Raw genomic sequence first — 20,973 nt, 5'->3', positions numbered from 1 at the left:
GATTCAGCAGGTTTTCATGCACTAATTGAGAGGGCGGCAGCCAATCATGATGTGGACATGCATGCTGACCCGGTAGAGGAAGACTTCCTTTTCGACACATTTTCAGTCTCTGAAAGGACAGTAAAGACGCTGCCTATGCTTAAAGGAGTCCTCAAGCATGCTGGGGACATATTTAAGGAGCCTACCAGAGCACGAGTGGTCAATCCACGTATTGAAAAGAAGTACAGACCTGCACCTGCAGACCCCGCATACATTCGGGGACAGTTGCCACTGGACTCTCTTGTGGTCGCCAATGCCAGGAAACGTGCCAACTCCCAGACGACGGGTGAAGCTCCTCCCCCGGATAAGGAGTCCAAAGTGCTAGAGGCAGGGGGCAAAAGAGTAGCTGCACAGGCCGCAAACTTTTGGCGCATTGCCAATACACAAGCACTCTTAGCACGTTACGATAGGGCGCATTACGACACCCTAGAACAGATTATACAACACCTGCCTCCAAAGTTCCAAGAAGGCACCAAACTGCTTATTGAGGAAGGGAAGCTAATCTCAAACGCAGCCATCAAGTGTGCACTTGACGCCGCAGACACAGCTGCTAGAGCTATCAACACTAGCGTTATGCTGAGACGACAGGCGTGGCTCCGCATCTCGGGGTTTAAACCAGATATTCAGACAACCATTCTTAATCAGCCAGTCAATCCTGATAGTCTGTTTGGTCCAGATGTTGACACGACCCTAGAAAAAATAAAAAAAGACACAGAAACTGCTAAGTCCATGGGGGCCCTACAGTCACAACAGTTTCGTGGCAGCAATTTTCGTCGCCCAGGTGCACGTGGAGTCACCAGAGGACAAATGGGTCAACAATCTCAGTTCTCAAGAGGTGGAGCACAATCCTCGTTCACAAAACAGAACAAGGGAGGTTACAGAAATAACAGCAACAGAGGTCGCGGCAGAGGAAACAACAGCTCCCGCTCCTCTACCCCAAGCAAACAGTGACTCTCTGTCGCTGCCCCCCGACCACTTAACACCTGTCGGGGGGAGACTGCAGCAGTTCCTGCCCGTCTGGAGAAACATCACCACAGACAGGTGGGTGCGACAACTAGTCCAGTATGGTTATTGCCTAGAGTTGAAATCCACTCCACCCAACATCCCGCCAAGGCAAAGGCCTATGTCCGCAGAGCACTTGCACTTATTGCAGCAGGAAGTAGTGGTGATGCTGCAAAAAGGCGCAATCGAGCTCGTGCCGGTGGGAGAGGAAGGCACAGGGGTATATTCCCTGTACTTCCTTATTCCAAAGAAGGACGGATCTCTCAGACCCATTCTAGATCTACGTCCCCTCAACCTGTACATACTATCAGAACACTTCCATATGCTTACACTGCAACAGATCCTTCCCTTGTTAAACCAAGGGGACTTCTTAGCAACCTTAGATCTCAAGGATGCTTATTTCCACATTCCACTACACCCGTCCCACAGGAAATACCTCAGATTCACTATCCAAGGCAAGCATTATCAGTTCAAGGTCCTACCCTTCGGAGTGACCACAGCCCCAAGGGTGTTTACCAAGTGTCTGGCGACAGTAGCAGCGCACCTCAGGAGGCAGAACATTCATGTCTACCCCTACCTAGACGACTGGCTCGTTCAAGCCAAGTCGGAACAACAGTGCGCCGCGGACATGTCAACTACCATTCACCTCCTTCACGATCTAGGCTTCTCATTGAACTACCCAAAGTCGCATCTTCAGCCGGCACATGTCCGGCAGTTTCTAGGTGCGACGATCAATACCCTGACGGCCATGGCTCAGCCAAACCAAGTCAGAATAGACAGCATGCAGTCTCTAATCCAAAAGTTCAGACCACAACACTCACTTCCAGCGAGAGTGTTCATGCAGTTGATTGGCATGATGGCCTCCTGCATCTTCATAGTCCCTCACGCACGGTTGCATATGCGTCCGCTCCAGGAGTGCTTAGCAAATCAGTGGACACAGGCTCAGGGACAATTGACAGACCTAGTGTTGGTTACCAGTCGGGCATACGACTCTCTGCATTGGTGGACTCCACACAACCTTTGCAAGGGCCGACTGTTCCAGGAGCCAGTGCCACAAATTATCCTGACAACGGACGCATCTCTCCAGGGATGGGGAGCTCATCTGCTCACTTACACAGTGCAGGGACTATGGACGACGCAGCAACAGAAGATGCACATCAATTATCTGGAACTGATGGCAATCTTCATGGAGCTCAAGTCCTTCATTGTACATCTGTGCAACAAGGTAGTGTTAGTCCAGACGGACAACATGACCGCGATGTACTACATTCAAAAGCAGGGGGGCACCCACTCGCCACAGCTGTCTCATCTGGCTCAGGGCATGTGGAAGTGGGCCATTCAGAGGAGCATTTTCCTCATGGCAGAACACCTCCCGGGCAAGGACAATCAGATGGCGGATCTGCTCAGCAGATACAGCCATCAAATGCACGAGTGGGAGTTACACCCATCTGTACTCCACCCGTACTTCCAGCAGTGGGGTCATCCGGAGATAAACCTGTTTGCCACAAAAGAAAACGCAAAATGCCAACACTTTGCCGCCAGGTTCCCTCACCCACAGTCGCAGGGCAATGCGATATGGATGAACTGGTCAGGCAAATTTGCGTACGCTTTTCCGCCAGCTCCTCTGATGTCGCTGGTCGCGAGAAAGCTAAGGCAGCACGCGATGACTCTCATCCTAGTTGCTCCAACGTGGGCGCGCCAAGCATGGTACACCACGTTCCTCGAACTCTCAGTGGTGCCGCATCAAAGACTGCGCCTCACGCCCAGTCTTTTGACGCAGAACCATGGAGAAATTCAGCATCCAGATCCGCAACAGCTCAACCTGGCAATCTGGCTCCTGAAGTCCTAGAGTTTGGATACCTTAACCTACCTTAATCTACCTAGGCTATTAACAGGGTCCCTGTTAATAGCCTAAAAAATTTATAATCCAATCATTAACTAGGAAAGATTGTAAAGATTACTAAAAATATTTGGCTTTTTGTTACTGGAGAGTGAATCCAGTCTATATAATTTTTTTTGAATCATTCATGTTTTGTCGTGAGTTTGTTTTGTTTGTAGTGGATTGAGTGGTGTATGAGTGAAGAACGAATGGTGAGCAAGTTGTATTTCACTGTAAATATTGAACAAGTTTGTTATCACTGTATATGATTATTGTTGTGCACTCCAGGTTTTTAATATTTGTATCAATTCATTGAAATATTATTTTGAAATAGAAGTGTTCAAAGGAAAATGCATAAAGATTAAAACAAACGGAATTCATTTCTCCCAAACATATTGTTTCAATTGTATGTTTATTTAATTGATGCTTATTTTGAAAAATTAGTGGCATTTGCAACTGTTTTGTTCTTTATTCAAGTGTGGCAAGCAATGCCCGTGGGAGCCCAGACCCAGTGGTTTTGTGTTCACAGTTTCATCTCAACCAAACTATTGACTTACCGGCATTCTTCCAAAACCCACAAACGGTGGCGGAAAGAATGCTCCATACGTTAGACGTACGGAGGGCGTTGATGTACTACATAGACAGGACACAACCCTTTAGAAAGACAAAACAACTTTTTGTTGCCTTCGCACCACAACACAAAGGCAACCCTATTTCCAAAGCAGGAATAGCCAGGTGGATTGTTAAGTGCATCCAAATATGTTATCAAAAGGCCAAGCGCACTTTAACGATACCCCCAAGGGCGCACTCCACACGCAAACTGGGGGCATCCATGGCTTTCCTAGGGAACATTCCTTTAGAGGATATTTGCAGAGCAGCCACGTGGGTTACACCACATACCTTTACAAAACACTACTGTGTTGACGTACATTCCAAGCAGCAAGCAGCTGTAGGACAGGCTGTTCTCAAGACACTCTTTCAGGTTTCTGCAGCTGGCACGGGCAACCGCCGCTGATGGAGGGACTGCTATGTATTCTATGCTAAGATATGAATTTAGCAGCCCACATGCCTCAAACTGAATATGCTACTTACCAGTATGCATCTGTTCTTGGCATGTAGGGCTGCTAACATTCATATCGCCCACCCTCCTCCCCGGTGCCTGTCGCAGCTGCAGATATACTATTGTATTCACTTATTAGCATGGACATCCTTTACACTTTTCACTCCATCTTCTGCCACAATGGCGAAAAACAATCTGGGGATGGAGCCGATGCCCATGCGCACTGTAGTCCAGGGGAGGAGCCACCTATCTCAGGATACTTCGAAGACTCTTCCAGGACAACAATGTGCGATCATCCGGACCCAACACTAGGCGGCGATCTAATGCTAAGATATGAATGTTAGCAGCCCTACATGCCAAGAACAGATGCATACTGGTAAGTAGCATATTCATTTATCCCCCTATCAAGCCGGGTTTCGCCCTTGCACAAGCTCAGTTGATCAGGTTTTCTTTTTTATAGCCCTGTATTGGAGGAATGTGTTGCTCACCAATGGTACCTTCTACGCTGTGTTTGTAGACTTAAAATCGTCCTTTGACCTAGTACCTCGCTCCTTTGGGGGGTACTTGCTGCAGCTGGTTTGGCTCCGGAACTATTGACGTTACTCGTCCGCTTACATGAGAGCAATTATGCGAGAATCAGATGGGGTGCTCAGGGCGAGGTGACCGACACATTCCCTGTCGAGCGAGGGGTACAGCAGGGGTGTGTCTTGGCACCGACACTATTCTCTATTTACATCAATGGGATAGTAGACCATCTAAGTCGTTCCCCCACTGATGCCCCGATATTGGCTGGGGCTCGTGTACCTGTTCTCATGTTTGCGGATGATACGCTCATAGTTTCCCGTACACCAAGTGGGCTCCTGAAGGCGGTTAATGCCTTCGGAGAGTTTTGTAAAGCTCACGGACTTGAGATAAACACCTCTAAGACTAAGTTCATGTGCTTAAACCAGCGGAAAACTTTTAAGGGCTCTATAAATTTTGATGGCATTCCATTGGAGCAGGTTGAAGCTTTCACATACCTGAGAATAAATCTCCAAAATAATCTGAGCTGGAAAAAACATACTGATGTGGCTGTGTTAAAGTTTCACCAAATGGCAGGCATAGTGGCCCACAAACATAAAGCATCATTGACCAAGCCTGTTACTCCCGCACTAGAAATTTATAGTATGAAGGCAGTCAGTGCTTCTTTATACGGTGCGGAACTTTGGGGTTTCTCCAACCTAAAGCAATTAACATCGGCGGAAAATAACTTTTTCCGCCGCTTGGTTGGGGTCCCCCAAAGCACTCCTACCATAGCACTGGCCTATGAACTGGGCAGGAAAATCATTAAGGATCTGGCTCGGCTTCGTCCGTTGCTATACTGGAGAAGTTTGATGACCACACCAGAACTTGTGCACTTTGCAAATGCCCTAAAAGACATCATAAGGGCTGATCGTTTTCATTCGATCGTGTGGTAAAAGGAAGTAAGAGGATTGCTTAGTAAGCTGGAATTTGATCACTTATGGAACTCTCCTAATATTGAAAATTTCCCATCAAAGGCCATGCTAAAGCATATGTATTGGGAAATGGTATGGTTGTCTACCCAATGTACAGGTTCTAATGCAAACTTAACCGCATGTTATTTGAATATCAAACCTGTACCTTTTTGTGAACTTTATTGGGACATTATTGAAAAACCACTTGATAGAAAACTGTATTTTCAATTTAGGATTGGGACGCTTCCTATAAAGGCGTTTACTTGCAAATGGTTGACTAACATAGACGATAAATGTCCTTTTTGTAAAGATCTGAAAGAGGATATAGCTCATGTATTGTTTGTCTGCCCCTTATATGTCATCCCACGACGTAAATGGATTAAACCAGTGTGCCTGAATTTAGGTACACGCAGGTGCACAGAGGCACTAAGAATATTGAAATCAGACTGCACACCCTATCTGGCGATTGCTATTGCAAAATTCCTAGGCTGGTCATGGATCATACGCACTCGTACTTTACAGTAGCAAGGTACTGCTTAAAGATAGTATAGATATGGTTGACTATTATGTTTTAATGTAGCTAATTTCAACAACAGTATTGTGTTTAATCAATTTCTTAAATGATGTCTTTTTAACTTTGTCGTAGTATTTATTGTATTCTGTAAGTAGGGATGTAAAATTGCTTTTATGACTGTTGTCGAATAAAGCTTTGAAATTTGATGTATTTGAGTATACTGAGCAGTAGAGTTTACCTTCTAGTAGCTCTGTCACTCTGTACCATCTAATGCAGTGTAGTGACTAGACCAGTACACCTTCTAGTAGATCTAACAATCTGTACCATATAATACAGTGAACTGTCTAGTACAGTGCACCTTCTAGTAGCTCTCTTACTCTGTACCATCCAGTGCAGTGTACTGACTAGTACAGTTTATCTTCTAGTAGCTCTGTCACTCTGTACCATCTAATACAGTGAACTGACTAGTACAGTACATCTAGTAACTCTTACTCTGTGCCGTCTAATTCAGTGTACTGACTAGTACAGTACACCTAGTAGCCCTGTCACTATGTACCATTGAATGCAGTGTACTGACTAGTACTGTAAACCTTGGAGTAGCATTGTAACTCTGTACAATCTAATGCAGGGTACTTAGTAGTAATGTATACCTAGGAGTAGGTCTGTCAATCTGTACCATCTACATTAGTGTTCTAACTAGTACAGTACACATTCTAGTAGCTCTGCTACTCTGTTATATCTAATGCAGTGCACTGACTAGTAATGTATACCTTTTCGTAACCCTGTCACTCTGTACCATTGAATGCAGTGTACTGACGAGTACTGTATATTTTGGAGTAGCTCTGTTGCTCTGTACCATCTAATGCGTTGTGCTGACTAGTTCAGTATACCTTCTAGTGGATCTCTTACTCTGTACAATTCAATTCAGTGTACTGACTAGTACAGTACACCTAGTAGCCCTGTCACTCTGTACCATTGAATGCAGTGTACTGACTAGTACAGTAAACCTTGGAGTAGCATTGTAACTCGGTACAATCTAATGCAGTGTACTGAGTAGTAATGTATATCTAGGAGTAGGTCTATCAATCTGTACCATTTAATTTAGTGTACTGACTAGTACAGTACACCTTCTAGTAGATCTAACACTCTGTACCATCTAATACAGTGAACTTACTAGTACAGTCTACCTTCTAGTGGCTCTGCTACTCCGTTATATCTAATGCAGTGCACTGAGTATTGCTGTATACCTCGAAGCAGCTCTGTCACACTGTGCCATCTAATGTAGTGTACTGACTCGTACAGTATACCTTCTATTAGCTCTCGTACTCTGTACCATTCAATTCAGTTTACTTGGTAGTACTGTATACCTGGGAGTATCTGCCAATCTGTACCATCTAATGCAATGTACTGACTAGTACAGTATACTTTGAAGTAGCTCTGTGACTCTGTACCATCTGCTGCGGTATACTGACGAGTACAGTACACCTTCTTTGCCACTCTGTACCATCTAATGCAGTGTACTGACAAGTACAGTTACCTTCTAGTAACTCTGTCACTCTGTGTCATCGAATACCGTGTGCTGACTAGTCCATTCTACCTTTTAGTACCTCTGTCACTCTATACCATACTGTGTACTGACCAGTGGTGGTTCTTTTATATGGGCAGAGGGGCTAGGCCCTCGTCCTTTTTCTGCCCCCTAGTTGTGCTTGTTATCCTACAATTAACTAAGAGTAAAAAATTATTTCTGCGAGTAAACTGCCTCAGACTGTCTGCTAGGCAGACATGCACTTCAGGCAGCAGTTCGCAAGTCAGGTTTAGAGCAGGCACAAATCATGCTCTCTGAGCATGCGCCAGCAATCCGAGATTTGACGGGCTGATGAGCTCAGAGCCCTGAGGCTCGTGACGTCACCAGCTCCGCAAAGCCATGGTATGCCCAGCTGAAGGACCTCCCGCACATCGAGTTAGCCCTGGGCGCTGTCTGCTTCAGCTCTGCAGAGGCCAGGGCTAGACGTCAATCACACTTCAGCAAGCCTCACTGTTAACCCCACCCTACCCTGCGACCAATCAAACAAGGGCGGGGTAACGTGGAAAAAAAAGAAGCTGCACCATGATTCCTCACACCTCCGGTACATGAAAATTTAAAAGCACATTTTTCCAGAATAACATTTTCAAAATGCATGTGCCTGTTTCAGCAAGTCATGAACTCGATCAGCAGTGTCTAACTGTGTTTGTGCCCTCCTGTCAGGCATTAGTTTGTTGCTGGAATCCCGAAGTGCATGATAGCACGGTTCAACCTTAAGGGGCTGTTAACTGTAGCTAGCATTTCTGTATGGCGACTCTTCTGGTAACTGCTGAACTCTGGCTCCGAGCATTAGTTAGCCACAGGTCGCTGGGGCCTACTGCGAGCTCGTAGGGCACTTTGCTGCCCGCAGCCCTTGTGCCGCGCTCCACCTTCGCTTCATGCAGCCAGGCTCCCTGAACAATGGAAAGTCGTCCGCGGGATTGCAGTCTTTGGACATTCGTCCCACTCAGGGGCGGATTGGCCCTGCGGGCACTCGGGCATGGGCCGAAGGGCCTGTGTCTCAGTGCACTCTGTGGGCCGCTTTTCCCCCCTTTACCAGTCCACAGAGAGCACTGACAGGGAGAAGAAAGCAGCTTTGCCCGGTGTTCCTTCGTTTTAATCTCCCCATCGGGTTGATCTCCCCCTTCCCATAAGCCCCCTAGGGGGAGACCACACCGACGGGGGAAGAGCATCTAGTTAGAACGTGGGCCAGTTCAGTTATGATCAGCTGTGGCCTCTCCTTGACCCTTTGCCCTGCGCTGATGGTGGGCTGGGGAGGGGTGATTGTGTGGCCAGATTCGGCCTCCCAGGGGTCAGGTGTTGCTCAGGCCTATGAGTCATTTTCGCCTGGCCCCCTGGGACCCACAGCAGCCCAGAAACAGTATTTATTTTAAGACCTGCCCACAGCCCTTCATTCAGGGCATAGTGGGGAGGAAGAATGGGTCTCACTATGTGATGTGGGGAACTGCACCATCTTCACCTTAGCCCCCCTCCTGCACCCCCCGCCGCGATGGCCCAGAAGCTATGTTTTTCCTTTAGCCCCTCTCCTGCCACGCCATTGCCCTGAGGCAGTGAAGGGCTGGGGAGGGTTGAGTAATTTACAAATAGCTGGGGCCTCGCTGTTCTCAGGTGCTCCTGTGCTGGAGGGCTGGGGACTCATATTTAAGAGAAAGGTGCCTCGCTGTTCTCAGGTGCTCCTGTGCTGGAGGGCTGGGGACTCATATTTAAGAGAAAGGTGCCTCGCTGTTCTCAGGTGCTCCTGTGCTGGAGGGCTGGGGACTCATTTTTAAGAGAAAGGTGCCTCGCTGTTCTCAGGTGCTCCTGTGCTGGAGGGCTGGGGACTCATTTTTAAGAGAAAGGTGCCTCGCTGTTTCCAGGTGCTCCTGTGCTGGAGGGCTGGGGACTCATTTTTAAGAGAAAGGTGCCTCGCTGTTCTCAGGTGCTCCTGTGCTGGAGGGCTGGGGACTAATTTTTAAGAGAAAGGTGCCTCGCTGTTCTCAGGTGCTCCTGTGCTGGAGGGCTGGGGACTCATTTTTAAGAGAAAGGTGCCTCGCTGTTTTTCAGGTGCTCCTGCGCTGGAGAGCTGGGGAATAATTTGGTAATAGAAAGGGGCCTGTCTGTTTTTCAGGCGCTCAGCTTGTAAAGACATTGTCACCTTGGCCCTGTGTCCTTCCCAAGAACAATATCCTCCCACTTACATTCCTTGTGTGTTTCATGAAAGGGCATGGCCGCGAATGTGGTCCATGCCCGTGAATGTGGGCCATGCCCAGCAAATGTGGGCCACGCCCCGCAAATGTGGGCCACTTTTTTCGTCAGTGTCCGGGCCAAATTGTGATTCCAATCCGACCCTATTTGCCTTCATTGTAAATGAATACAAACAGCGGCGCCACCTTCGCAGCCTTTGCGGCCGATACTGTACAGCATTAATATAAAGACAGAAGACATTGTGCGAGTACTTGAAAAAAGGATGTGTTAAAGCCAAGCTAAATATGCCAAATACACGGCTGTGTGCCCCCACACAGCAGTAGATTAAAATTGCTTTGGTTAACCCTTTACATAACGATCCATGCAAGAAACAGATACTTTTAAAACAAACAAGAAAATAATTTCGACGTAATGTAAAATATACTAAACATAAGCTTTAGACGTCAGTACTACTATAATTGAAACATGTTTTATTCCATTACATTGCGTTTCTGGGTTTACAAATATACATATAGTTTATTTTTTTTAAAGTTTTTTTATTCGGGTCACAAATGTACACAGAATTAACATGCCTACAACCCGGGGGCCGGCAGCGTTGTCAAATTGTCTTATATCAATAATTAACACAGCTATATGCCGACAACCCGGGAGTTCGGCAGCGTAGCTTCATTAAAGGCATGGCCGTATACCAATTGTGAATGTATAACCAAAACAGCAAAGGAAAAACAGGATAATTGTACGGAAAAAGAATTGCAAGTCTCTGCTGATCAGTTTGCAGTCCAAGTTATACGTAGGACCCTAATTACCCCCCAAACCTCTTAACTGCACACAACTGGCCGCCACCTGGAAGACAACAACATCTTAGACCCGTCCCAGTCTGGGTTCAGACGAAACCACAGCACCGAGACAGCCTAGACAACGGCGAAACATCAGCCCTCATCCCATGTCTTTCCTCTCCGGCAGAACCCAGAGCGTCCGCCTCCCGCCCTTCCGATCTGAAGCCACCGACATCATCTGCGGCGTCCCCCTTGGCTCATCCCTCAGCCCGACGCTGTTCAACGTCTACATGGTTCCCCTCGTACAAGTGGCCCGCCAACTCGACCTCAACATCATCTCCTACGCCGACGACACCCGCACACCGACAAAACCAACCTCCACGAGGGAATGAAGGCCGTCACTGACTGGATGAGCAACAGCTGTCTGAAGCTAAACTCGGACAAGACGGAGGTACTCCTCCTCTGACCCACCCCCTCAGCCTGGGACGACTTCTGGTGGCCGACCACACTGGGAACAGCACCAACACCCACCGACCATGCACGCAACCTAGGATTCATCCTCGACTCCTCCCTCTCCATGTCTAAACTGGTCAACGCTGTCTCCTCCTCCTGCTACAACACCCTCCACATGCTCCACAGGATCTACAAGTGGATCCCGACCAAAACAAGAAGAACGGTGACACAGGCCCTCGTCAGCAGCAGACTGGACTAAGGCACTCTACGCAGGAATCCAATCCAAACACCGACGACGACTACAACACATCCAAAACGCCTTCGATCGTCAACGTCCCCCGCCGCAGCCACATCACCCCCCACCTGAGAGTCCTACACTGACTCCCTGTCGACAAGAGGATCACCTTCAAGCTCCTCACCCACGCACACAAAGCACTCCACAGCGCCGGACCAGCCTACCTGAACAGCAGAGTCAGCTTATACACCCCCACCCGCCAGCTCCACTCCGCCAGCATCGCCCTCGCCGCTGTCCCCCGCATCCAACTAACAACCTCCGGCGGCAGATCCTTCTCCTACCCTTCAGCGCCTGGAGACCCTCACGGGTAAGTAGCACGCTTTACAAGTACTCTGACTGATTGATTGATTGATTTATTTGTTACAGGTTTTATTCACTGGTACTCGAACATTGTCCTTTTCCTGTGGTGCGCATCTACAGTGTGCAGTTCGAGATGCACAGAAAATACCAACAAGAAAGGGCTTCAAAAATGTTATAATTGTAAAAAAGATAAAGGAAGAAAGAATATGTAACGGAGAATTCTGGTATAATGCTTATGAACGCTGATATAGCTTTGATGGTGTTCCCCTAACCTTCCAGTCATAAGCCCTCTTTTTTTAAACTGTTTTAATAGCAAATAATGACTTGCTGCTAAAATGAACATTCTCAGTTGTAAGATTCAAAATGTGTCCTGTTATGGAAGTCAACCATGGACTGGAAATCCAAATCCGACTTGGCAAAAATACTGAATTCGGCTGCTGCGACTAGAGGGTGGCACAGCGGCGTTCGTGGTGGGGTCACTGTGAACTCCAGAGGTTGTGCGGTCAGCTTTGCCCAAAAAGCCTTTCATAGTTGAAAGTTTGAATTGAGTTGAAATTTAGGTTTTGTAGCCTTTCTTTGCGGTTATCAATTTCAGGCGAATTAATACCACATCACTGCTACTGTATGACGTAGTAGATTGTAGTTTATTTGTGCTAGCCCCTCTCTTGCACACTCATGTCACTCCAAGCCCCCTTTCTGTTCCCACGCTTCCCTGTCCCAAATGTTCTTCTTTCTTTCTCTATTGGCCCATCTACACTGAGTACAGCTTTGAAATGCTGAACACTTGTCTTTGCACGCATCCATAGACACAGGAGGGTACTGCCCCGTACTTCTTCACAGACAGAAACAGAGGGCATGAATGATCACATTATCACTACCAATAGGAATTAATCGTGCAATGCACTTTACTTGTGTTTGCATTCAGGGAGTGAATGTCTCCGGTGGTGAAATGTTGGAGGCTTTGCTGGAGTTTGGCGCCTCTTCCAGCCCCTTAAAGTCAGACTGCGGAATGAAATAGGATGCTATTCTACTATTTCTTGTAAATTACTTGTCCTTACAAATATTGAAATAGTGCAGCAACACTGAAGTGTTTCTTTTTCTCCAGCATTTCCCTTTTGTACCACATATGTTTATTTTCATCACAATCTGGTATGGTGAATAGGGTGAAATCTGAGCATTTGTTTTCTGTCTGCAGATGACCAATGTGTTTTGCTGTCCTTAATAAGCGTTCCTTGAGATCTGCCCCCAAAGGTAGCCTTTCAGCCTCCTGCTCTTTCAAAGAGAAGGATCAAGGTAGTAGTTGAATACTTTCTGCGTTTCTGAAGGTTTGAGAGGGTCTTTGGCAGTGAATGGGTCCTCTTCATACTATTTTTGTGTTATTACAGAAGATTTTTTAATCCCAGATAATAAGATAGGGCCAGATAACGGGGTTGAGGAGTTGATTGCGGGGATAGAGTATCTTCTATAAAAAGCCTGCAGTTTTGGGAAAAACCACTGTACACACTTGTTTAGGCGATTTAACAATTGTTAATGGTCAGTGGATCTGATATTCCTTACAAATTAAATTCATAAAATAGCTAATAAAAAGATTTGATTGTAGTTCCGGCTTAAATCTCGATATATATTGTGCAAAATATGCAAAGTACTAATCCCTCAGATTCGGGAGAGCTAATCCTCCGTTTTCCAGCTCTTCCTATAAAGTGCTTAGTGCAATTCAAGGGGCCTTCTTTGCCCAAAGGAAGGCTGTAAACATAGACTCTATTTTGGTAAAAAAGGAGCTGATTAAAATACAGGGAATCGCCGAGAAAAGGAACTTGAATAGTGGAAGGACAGTTATTTTAATCAAAGCAACCCTACCCAAGATGGTTAATGGGAGAGAGCTCTATCGAAATAATAAGTTCTGTTAACTTTTCGTAAAAGTGGGGCGAAATTCAAATCATATACATCAACTATTTGTGCTGAAAAATAAACACCCAGGTGTCTCTTAGGTTTTGTGTTTAAACAAGAAAGAATAACGGGGTGTAGATCCATACATGCTCTGGCACACTATATGATTTCTGTCTTTTTTTATTTATTTTACATCCACCTAATGCCTCAAATTCCTCGAAGATCTCAAAAGTTTTTGCTTGAGCCTCCTTCTCAGGCTTTATAATAAGCATGATGTCATCGGCATATAGTTTCAATTTCGCCCTAGTTGGAAGTGGAGGGCAGATATCAATACTATTCATAATTGCAAACGCTAATGGCTCGATAAAAAAGGCGAATAGTACCGGAGACAGAGGGCACCATTGTCTAGTTCCCTTGTTTAACCTTAACCTGGCCAGCCTCTGAGGTGTTGATGATTACGTTGGCTTCAGCATTTAGATATAAATTCTGAACCAACCCCGTAATTTTGGGAGGTATGCCAACATTTTGCAGAATAAAAAATAGGGTCTCCCAGACAACTAGGTCAAATGCCTTTCGGCGTCTAAAAGGAGGACTAGAGTAGGTATCCTCTTAGTCTCAAAATAATCCAATGCTTCCGTTAAATAGTGAGTATTTGTGCCGAGCTTCCTGCCAGCAATAAAACCATTTTGGTCAGGGTGAATCAAATGTGAGGCATTTTGATTAAAACGATTAGCTTGGTGACTATTTTATAGTCAGAATTTAGGGCTAGATGTAGGTAAATAGGATTTACCAATTCTAAAATACCGAATTTTACCGATTCGGTATTTTAGAATTGGTAAATCCTATGTAGGTAATAATTCGGTAAAAATTACCGAATCGTTAATATTCGATAATTACCTGGAGGCCCATAGGAATAAATGTCAATCACCGAATCGGTAAATACCGATTCGGTAAAATAGGGAAATAGTGAAGGGTGGCAGGGTGTCACTTTGACACCCTCTTGCACACCTGAATAGTGCTGATTTGCACATGTGGTATACATACATGCCCTAAGTGCATGTATGTCTGTCACATGGCACAGGTGTAAATGCACAAATTTGCATTTACAGAGGAATTCCTTATTTACCACCAACCAATCCTTAAAGCACGAAAAGCACTCTTTAAAGTGCTTCCTACATCTCATTTACCGATTCGGTAAATACCGAATCGGTAAATGATGATTCGGTAAATACCGAATCGGTAAATATCGATTCGTTATTTACCGAATCGGTAAATATACCACCTACATAAGAAAAGCCTATTACCGGTCGGTAACGGCCGATTTCGGCCGTTACCGACTGGTAATAGCCTACCTACATCTGGCCCATAATAACGTGATGGGGCGGTAAGAATTAGGATCTTCGCTATCCTTTCCCTTTTTCAAAAAGCTGACGATAATCCCATTTCTGAATGAAAATGGTATCGCCTCACCTTCTAAAATCAAATTAGCTAACAGTGAAAAATAATCCGAAATGGCACTACGAAAGACTTAAAAATTATGCCGGGAGTCCATCCGGGCCGCAGGCTTTGCCGCTCTGAAGATTTTTTATAACCCCCTCCAGCTCAACTTTTGTAAACGGCCTTGCCATACTCATTTTCTTCATATCCAAGAGTACCGGCAATTCATTTCTCTGGAGGAACCCTCCCAGGGATGTGATATCAATAATCTGTTGTTGGCCGTATATAGACCTATAATGTTGTAACATTATATCACCTATTTTTAACTGGTCGTTAGTACGGAAAGCAGTTGAAGGACATTTTAATTCAGTTATTTGGTTAGTAACAACCTGTTCCCTTGCCTGCCACACAAGGAACCTACCAGTATAATTCCTTTCTTCATAAATGTTTGGTCTATGGTGCTGGTAAAAGGATTCACTCTTAAGATAGTATATTTCGCTAAGATCCTGTTTAGCCTGATCAAGCTGCCGCTGGTTAAGAACTGTGGGGCTGGTAAGAAATGCATCGAGAGACCTTTGTACTGTCTGCTCTAGGGATCGTTTTTCTACCTTATCTTTCCTAAGATTATCAGCATCGTTCCCAATGGCTAGCCCTCGAATGAAAGCCTTGAGTGAATCCCAAATCACAAATAAAGGTGCAGAGCCACGGTTACGTGTTTGAAATTCTTCAATCTCGGTTTCAATGAGGAGCACCCAATTTTCTTCTGATAAATATTGCTTATTTAGCATCCATCTTTTAGGAGTCCTAATATAGTCCCCTAACTGTAACTCAAGAATCAACATTGTATGGTCTGAGAATCCATTCTGAAGGATTCTCTGCTGGCTGAAACTCAGTCTCCTAGAAGTAAGAAAAAAATCGATGCGTGGTGAGATATGAAATCTGCCTGACAAACAGGTAGAGGTGATCATGGTTGGGAATGCCGCCCTCCAAGGATCCAATATGTCCAGAGTCGGACCATAATTTTGTATAACTCTTAGAGTTCTAGGTTTCAGCTGTTTTTTGGACGGAGCAGAGGAGTCGATTTTAGGAGCCATAAAAAAATTTAAATCCCCCCCTAAGATCAGTTCTGTAGACCTTGATGTAGGGATGCCACCCTTTGCCATTTAAGGCAGTATGTTGACTAGGTCAGTATACCATCTATTATCTCGTTTACTCTGTACCATCCAATGCAGTGTACTGGCTACCTTGGAGTAGCTCTGTTGCTCTTTACCCTATAATGTAGTGTACTGACTAGTAAAATTTACCCTCTAGTGGCTCTGATACTCTGCACCATCTAATGCAGTGTACTGACTAGTACTGTATACCTTGGAGTGGCTTTGTCTCTCTGTATCATCTAATGTAGTGAACTGGGTAGTACTGTATACAATGGACTATCTCTGTCACTCTGTGTCATCTAATGCAGTGTACTGACTAGTACAGTATGCTTTCAAGTAGCCCTGTCACTCCGTGTCATCTAATACAGTGTACTGACTGGTGTACTAGACCTTGGAGTAGCTCTGTCTTTCTGTGCCATCTAATGCAGTGTACCGAGTAGAACTGTATACCTTGGAGTGGCATTGTCACTCTGTGCCATCTAATTCAGTTTACTAACTAGAGCAGTATACCTTCGAGTAGATCTTTCACTCTGCGTCATCTAAGGTAGTTTACTGACCAGTACTCTCTACTTGGGGTATCTCTTTCACTTTGTATGTATGTATAGGCATTTATATAGCGCACTACTTACCCGTAGGGTCCCAAGGCGCTTCGACCGCTGCGAAACCCTTCCTGGCTTCCCTGAGAGATGGTCCCTTAATGGGTATCTCCAGGGTGAGACCAGGCATCCCCGGCGGTCTGGTGGGGCCGTTAGTGAAGATGAGGCAAGCTAATGCCCAGAGTTGCCGAGTGTGAACGCTGATCAGAGTGGGCACCGAGGCGAGAGAATTATCGAGTCCGCTGACCCTGGTCCAGAAACCTGCCGCGCCGGGAATCGAACCCTGGTCCCGGGCCGTCCTCTGCTCTCGGGTCTGCCGCCTCTAACCAGTGAGCCACACTACTTCACTTTGTGTCATCTGATGCAGTGGAATGATTACTGCAGTATATCCTGAACAACTCTGTACCATTTAATGCAGTGTGCTGAGTAGTACAGTACACCTTCTAGTAGATCTGTCACGCTGTACCATCTAATGCAGTGTACTGACAAGTGCTGCATACCTTGGTGTAGCTCTGTCACTCTGAAACATCTAATACATTGTACTGGCTAGTACTGTATACCTTGGGGTAGCTCTCTCACTGTGTACCTTCTAATGGAGTGTACTGACTAGTATAGTGTGGCTTCGAGGGTCTCTGTTAATTTGTAACATTTAATACAGTGCACTAACTACTACAGTACGCCATCTAGTAACTCTATGACTCTGTTGAATCTAATGCAGTGTACTGACTAGTAAAGTACACCGCTGGTAGCTCTCTCACTCTGAGTCATCTAATGCAGATACTGACTAGTACAGTACACCTTCTAGTAGCTCTGCTACTTTATACCATCTTGACTAACTCTGTTCGTCTGTACCATCTAATGCAGTGTACTGACTAGTAATGTATCCCTTGGAGTTGCTCTGTTACTCTTTATCATCTAATGCAACTTACTGAGTAGTTCTGTATGCCTTGGAGTAGTACTGTTACCTGGTACCATCTGACCCACTGTACTGACTAGTACAGTATGCCCTCGAGTGGATCTGTTACTCTAGACTATCCAGTACAGTGTACTGGAAATTACACCTACTGGTAGCTCTGCCACTTTGTACCATCTAATGCAGTGGATTGACTCATACTGTATACCTTCTAGTAGCTCTCTTACGCTGTACCATCCAATGCTTTGTACTGACTAGTACTGAATACCTTGGAGTATCTCTGTTAGTCTGTGCCATCTAATACAGTATACCGACTAATACGGTATACCTTCCAGTAGCTCTGTCACTCAGTACCATCTAATGCAGTGGATTGACTCATACTGTATACCTTCTAGTAGCTCTCTTACGCCGTACCATCCAATGCTTTGTACTGACTAGTACTGAATACCTTGGAGTATCTCTGTTACTCTGTGCCATCTAATACAGTATACCGACTAGTACCGTATACCTTCCAGTAGCTCTGTCACTCAGTAGCATCTAATGCAGTGTATTGACTTGTACTGTATGCCTTCTAGTAGCTCTCCTACTCTGCACCAGCCAATGCTGTGTACTGCCTAGTACTGTATTCTTAAGGGTAGCTCTGTTACTCTGTGCCATACAACGTAGTTTAACGGATTAGTACATTTTACCTTGCAGTATTTCTGTCACTCTGTACCATGTAATGCGGTGTACTGTCCAGTACAATATACCTTGAAGAAGGTCTGTCACTCTACACCATCTAACAGAGTGTACTGACTAGTATTGTACACTTCTATTACCTCTGTCGCTCTGTGACATTTAATGAGGTATACTGACAAGTACTGTATACCTTCTACTAGCTCTGTCACTCCATTCCATCTAATGCTGTGTACTGACTAGTACAGTACAATTCTAGTACCTATGTTACTCTGTGCCATCTAATGGAGTGTACTGATTAGTACTGTATACCTTATAGAAGCTCTCTCACTCTGTACAATCTAATACAGTGTACTCACTAGTAATGTTTACTTTGGTGTAGCTCTGTCACTTTGTACCATCTAATGCAATGTACTGAGCAGTACTGTACACCTTCCAGTAGATCTGTTACTCTGTACTATCTCTTATAGATTACTGACTTGTACAGTATGCCTTGGAGTAGCTCTGTCATTCTGTGCCATCAAATGAGTGCACTGACCAGTACAGTATAGCTGCTAGTAGCTGTCATATTCTGTACTATCTATTATTACGTAATTAGTAGAGAACGCCTAGGAGTAGCTGTGCCACTCCGTGATATCTAACGCCGTGTACTGACTAGTACAGTATACGTTCAGGTAGCTCTGTTACTCTGTACCATATAATGCAGTGCACTGACTAGTACAGTGCCCTATCTGCTGCAGTGCTTTGTGTAGTACAGTGTGCACAGTGTGTGTATGTAGTATACTGCGTGTTGCAGCGTAGTGTGTAGTAGACTGCCGTGTCTATGTAGTGCAGTGTGCTGTTTGGTGTAGTGGGTACTCTAGATGAATGCGTGCTTTAGTGTAGTCGACGGTCTAGTGCCTTGCGCTTTAGTGTAGTGAGCAGTCTAGTGCCGCTCGCATCAGTGTAGTGAGCGGTCTAGTTCCGCTCGCTTCAGTGTAGTGAGCGGTCTAGTGCTTCGCGCTTTAGTGTAGTGACCAGTCTAGTACCGCTCGCTTCAGTGTAGTGAGTGGTCTAGTTCCGCTCGCTTCAGTGTAGTGAGTGGTCTAGTGCCGCGCGCTTCAGTGTAGTGAGCGGTCTAGTGCTGCGCTCTTTAGTGTAGTGAGCGGTCTAGTGCCGCTTGCTTCAGTATAGTGAGCGGTCTAGTGCCGCTTGCTTCAGTGTAGTGAGCGGTCTTGTGCTGCGCCCTATGTAGCGCCGCGTGCTCCTTCCAGATGTGGTGTACATTAATCGTATGTAAAACAGAAGCAGTAATTACAGCCTTTATTTGTGTCATTAAATCTATAATTCTGAATCTCTTCTCTGCAGTGATGGTGACTCTGGATCCTGACACGGCTCATCCTGAGCTCCTCCTGTCTGACGGGGGAAGACGTGTGAAACGGATGGACACAGCACAGCCCCTGCCAGCCACCCCCAAGAGATTCACCTCGTACTTGACCTGTGTGCTGGGGAGCGAGGGGTTCATCTCCGGCCGACATTACTGGGAGGTGCAGCTGCTGCAGGAGGGGATAGAGTGGCATGTGGGGGTCGCAGCAGAGTCTGTGAACAGGAAGGGAGCGATCACATGGTCACCTGAGGGGGGAGTCTGGGTTGTGCGGGGGTTGAGGGGTCAGTACTCGGCTCTCACCTCCCCTCAGACCGCTCTGTCCCCTCTTGAGAAGCCCCTGAAGCTGGGGGTGTACCTGGACTACGAGGGGGGGCGGCTGTCCCTGTACAATGCTGACTCCATGGAGCTTCTCTACTCCTTCCCGCAGGCCCCCTTCACACAGAGGCTCTTCCCGTACTTCTATCTCTGGGGAGCGGAGCTGAGGCTGGTGTGAGCCCCCCCCTCCTTCTGCAGTGATAACAGTGTGACCAGGAGCACGAGCAGAGACCCTTTTAAATAATAAAACGCTCCCTTTGGCTCAACTGTCAGTCCTCAGTTTAAACACCGACATTCGAAATAGTCTTCTCCACAACGACCCTCCCACATGTTACCATGACAACCAGAAGCCTCATGTGAATCTGACTGCTACATATCTCTTTTCTTTATACAATTTTTAACAAGCCCAGTACATGTTTTCCGTGTGAATCATACACCAAATGTCATGTAAGATATAATAAAGTATCTGTAGAATTCAACAATGTGTATTTCTTTGACTTGCAGAGCTTTGACATTAATCTGCACATTATAGCGCTGCACTGGGAAGTACTTATTGAAAGTGATTGTTTTTAAACATGACCTAAGAAACCATTCCTGCCCCAGCCCCGACAACAGTGCTAATATTAGAGACCTCAGACGCAAGACAGTTGTCACGTGAACCCTGTATGTAACCCAGATCCAGGGCGGCTTTAGGACAGTGCGACCGGTGCAGCTGCACCTGGACTGACCTGGCAGAGGCGCTGTGTGCAGAAATAACGTTGGGTTTTAAAAGCACCTGCTGGTTCCTTGTGAGTCCAGCAGGTTTCAGTACACGTTCAGGTAGCTCTGTTACTCTGTACCATATAATGCAGTGTACTGACTAGTACAGTGCCCTATCTGCTGCAGTGCTTTGTGTAGTACAGTGTGCACAGTGTGTGTATGTAGTATACTGCGTGTTGCAGCGTAGTGTGTAGTAGACTGCCGTGTCTATGTAGTGCAGTGTGCTGTTTGGTGTAGTGTGTACTCTAGATGAATGCGTGCTTTAGTGTAGTCGCCGGTCTAGTGCCGCGCGCTTTAGTGTAGTGAGCAGTC

The 20,973-nt window shown here is 45.9% G+C and overlaps 1 protein-coding gene across 1 annotated transcript in view; it reads left to right on the top strand.

The window, feature by feature from the left end:
* The window catches only part of LOC144754169 (E3 ubiquitin-protein ligase TRIM39-like), a 159,980-nt gene extending 139,602 nt beyond the window's left edge, over positions 1-20,378 (top strand). The window contains exon 6 of the mRNA XM_078641750.1: positions 19,569-20,378. Coding sequence (XP_078497876.1) covers positions 19,569-20,080 — 512 coding nt within the window. The 3' untranslated portion in view covers positions 20,081-20,378. The remainder of the gene's footprint in view (positions 1-19,568) is intronic.
* The last annotated feature ends 595 nt before the right edge of the window (positions 20,379-20,973 follow it).

Source organism: Lissotriton helveticus, chromosome 5_1 (genome assembly GCF_964261635.1).
Source record: "Lissotriton helveticus chromosome 5_1, aLisHel1.1, whole genome shotgun sequence".
NCBI classification, from domain to species: Eukaryota; Metazoa; Chordata; class Amphibia; order Caudata; family Salamandridae; genus Lissotriton; species Lissotriton helveticus.
Note: the sequence above shows the minus strand (reverse complement) of the source record. Positions and strands in the feature narration are given on the sequence as shown.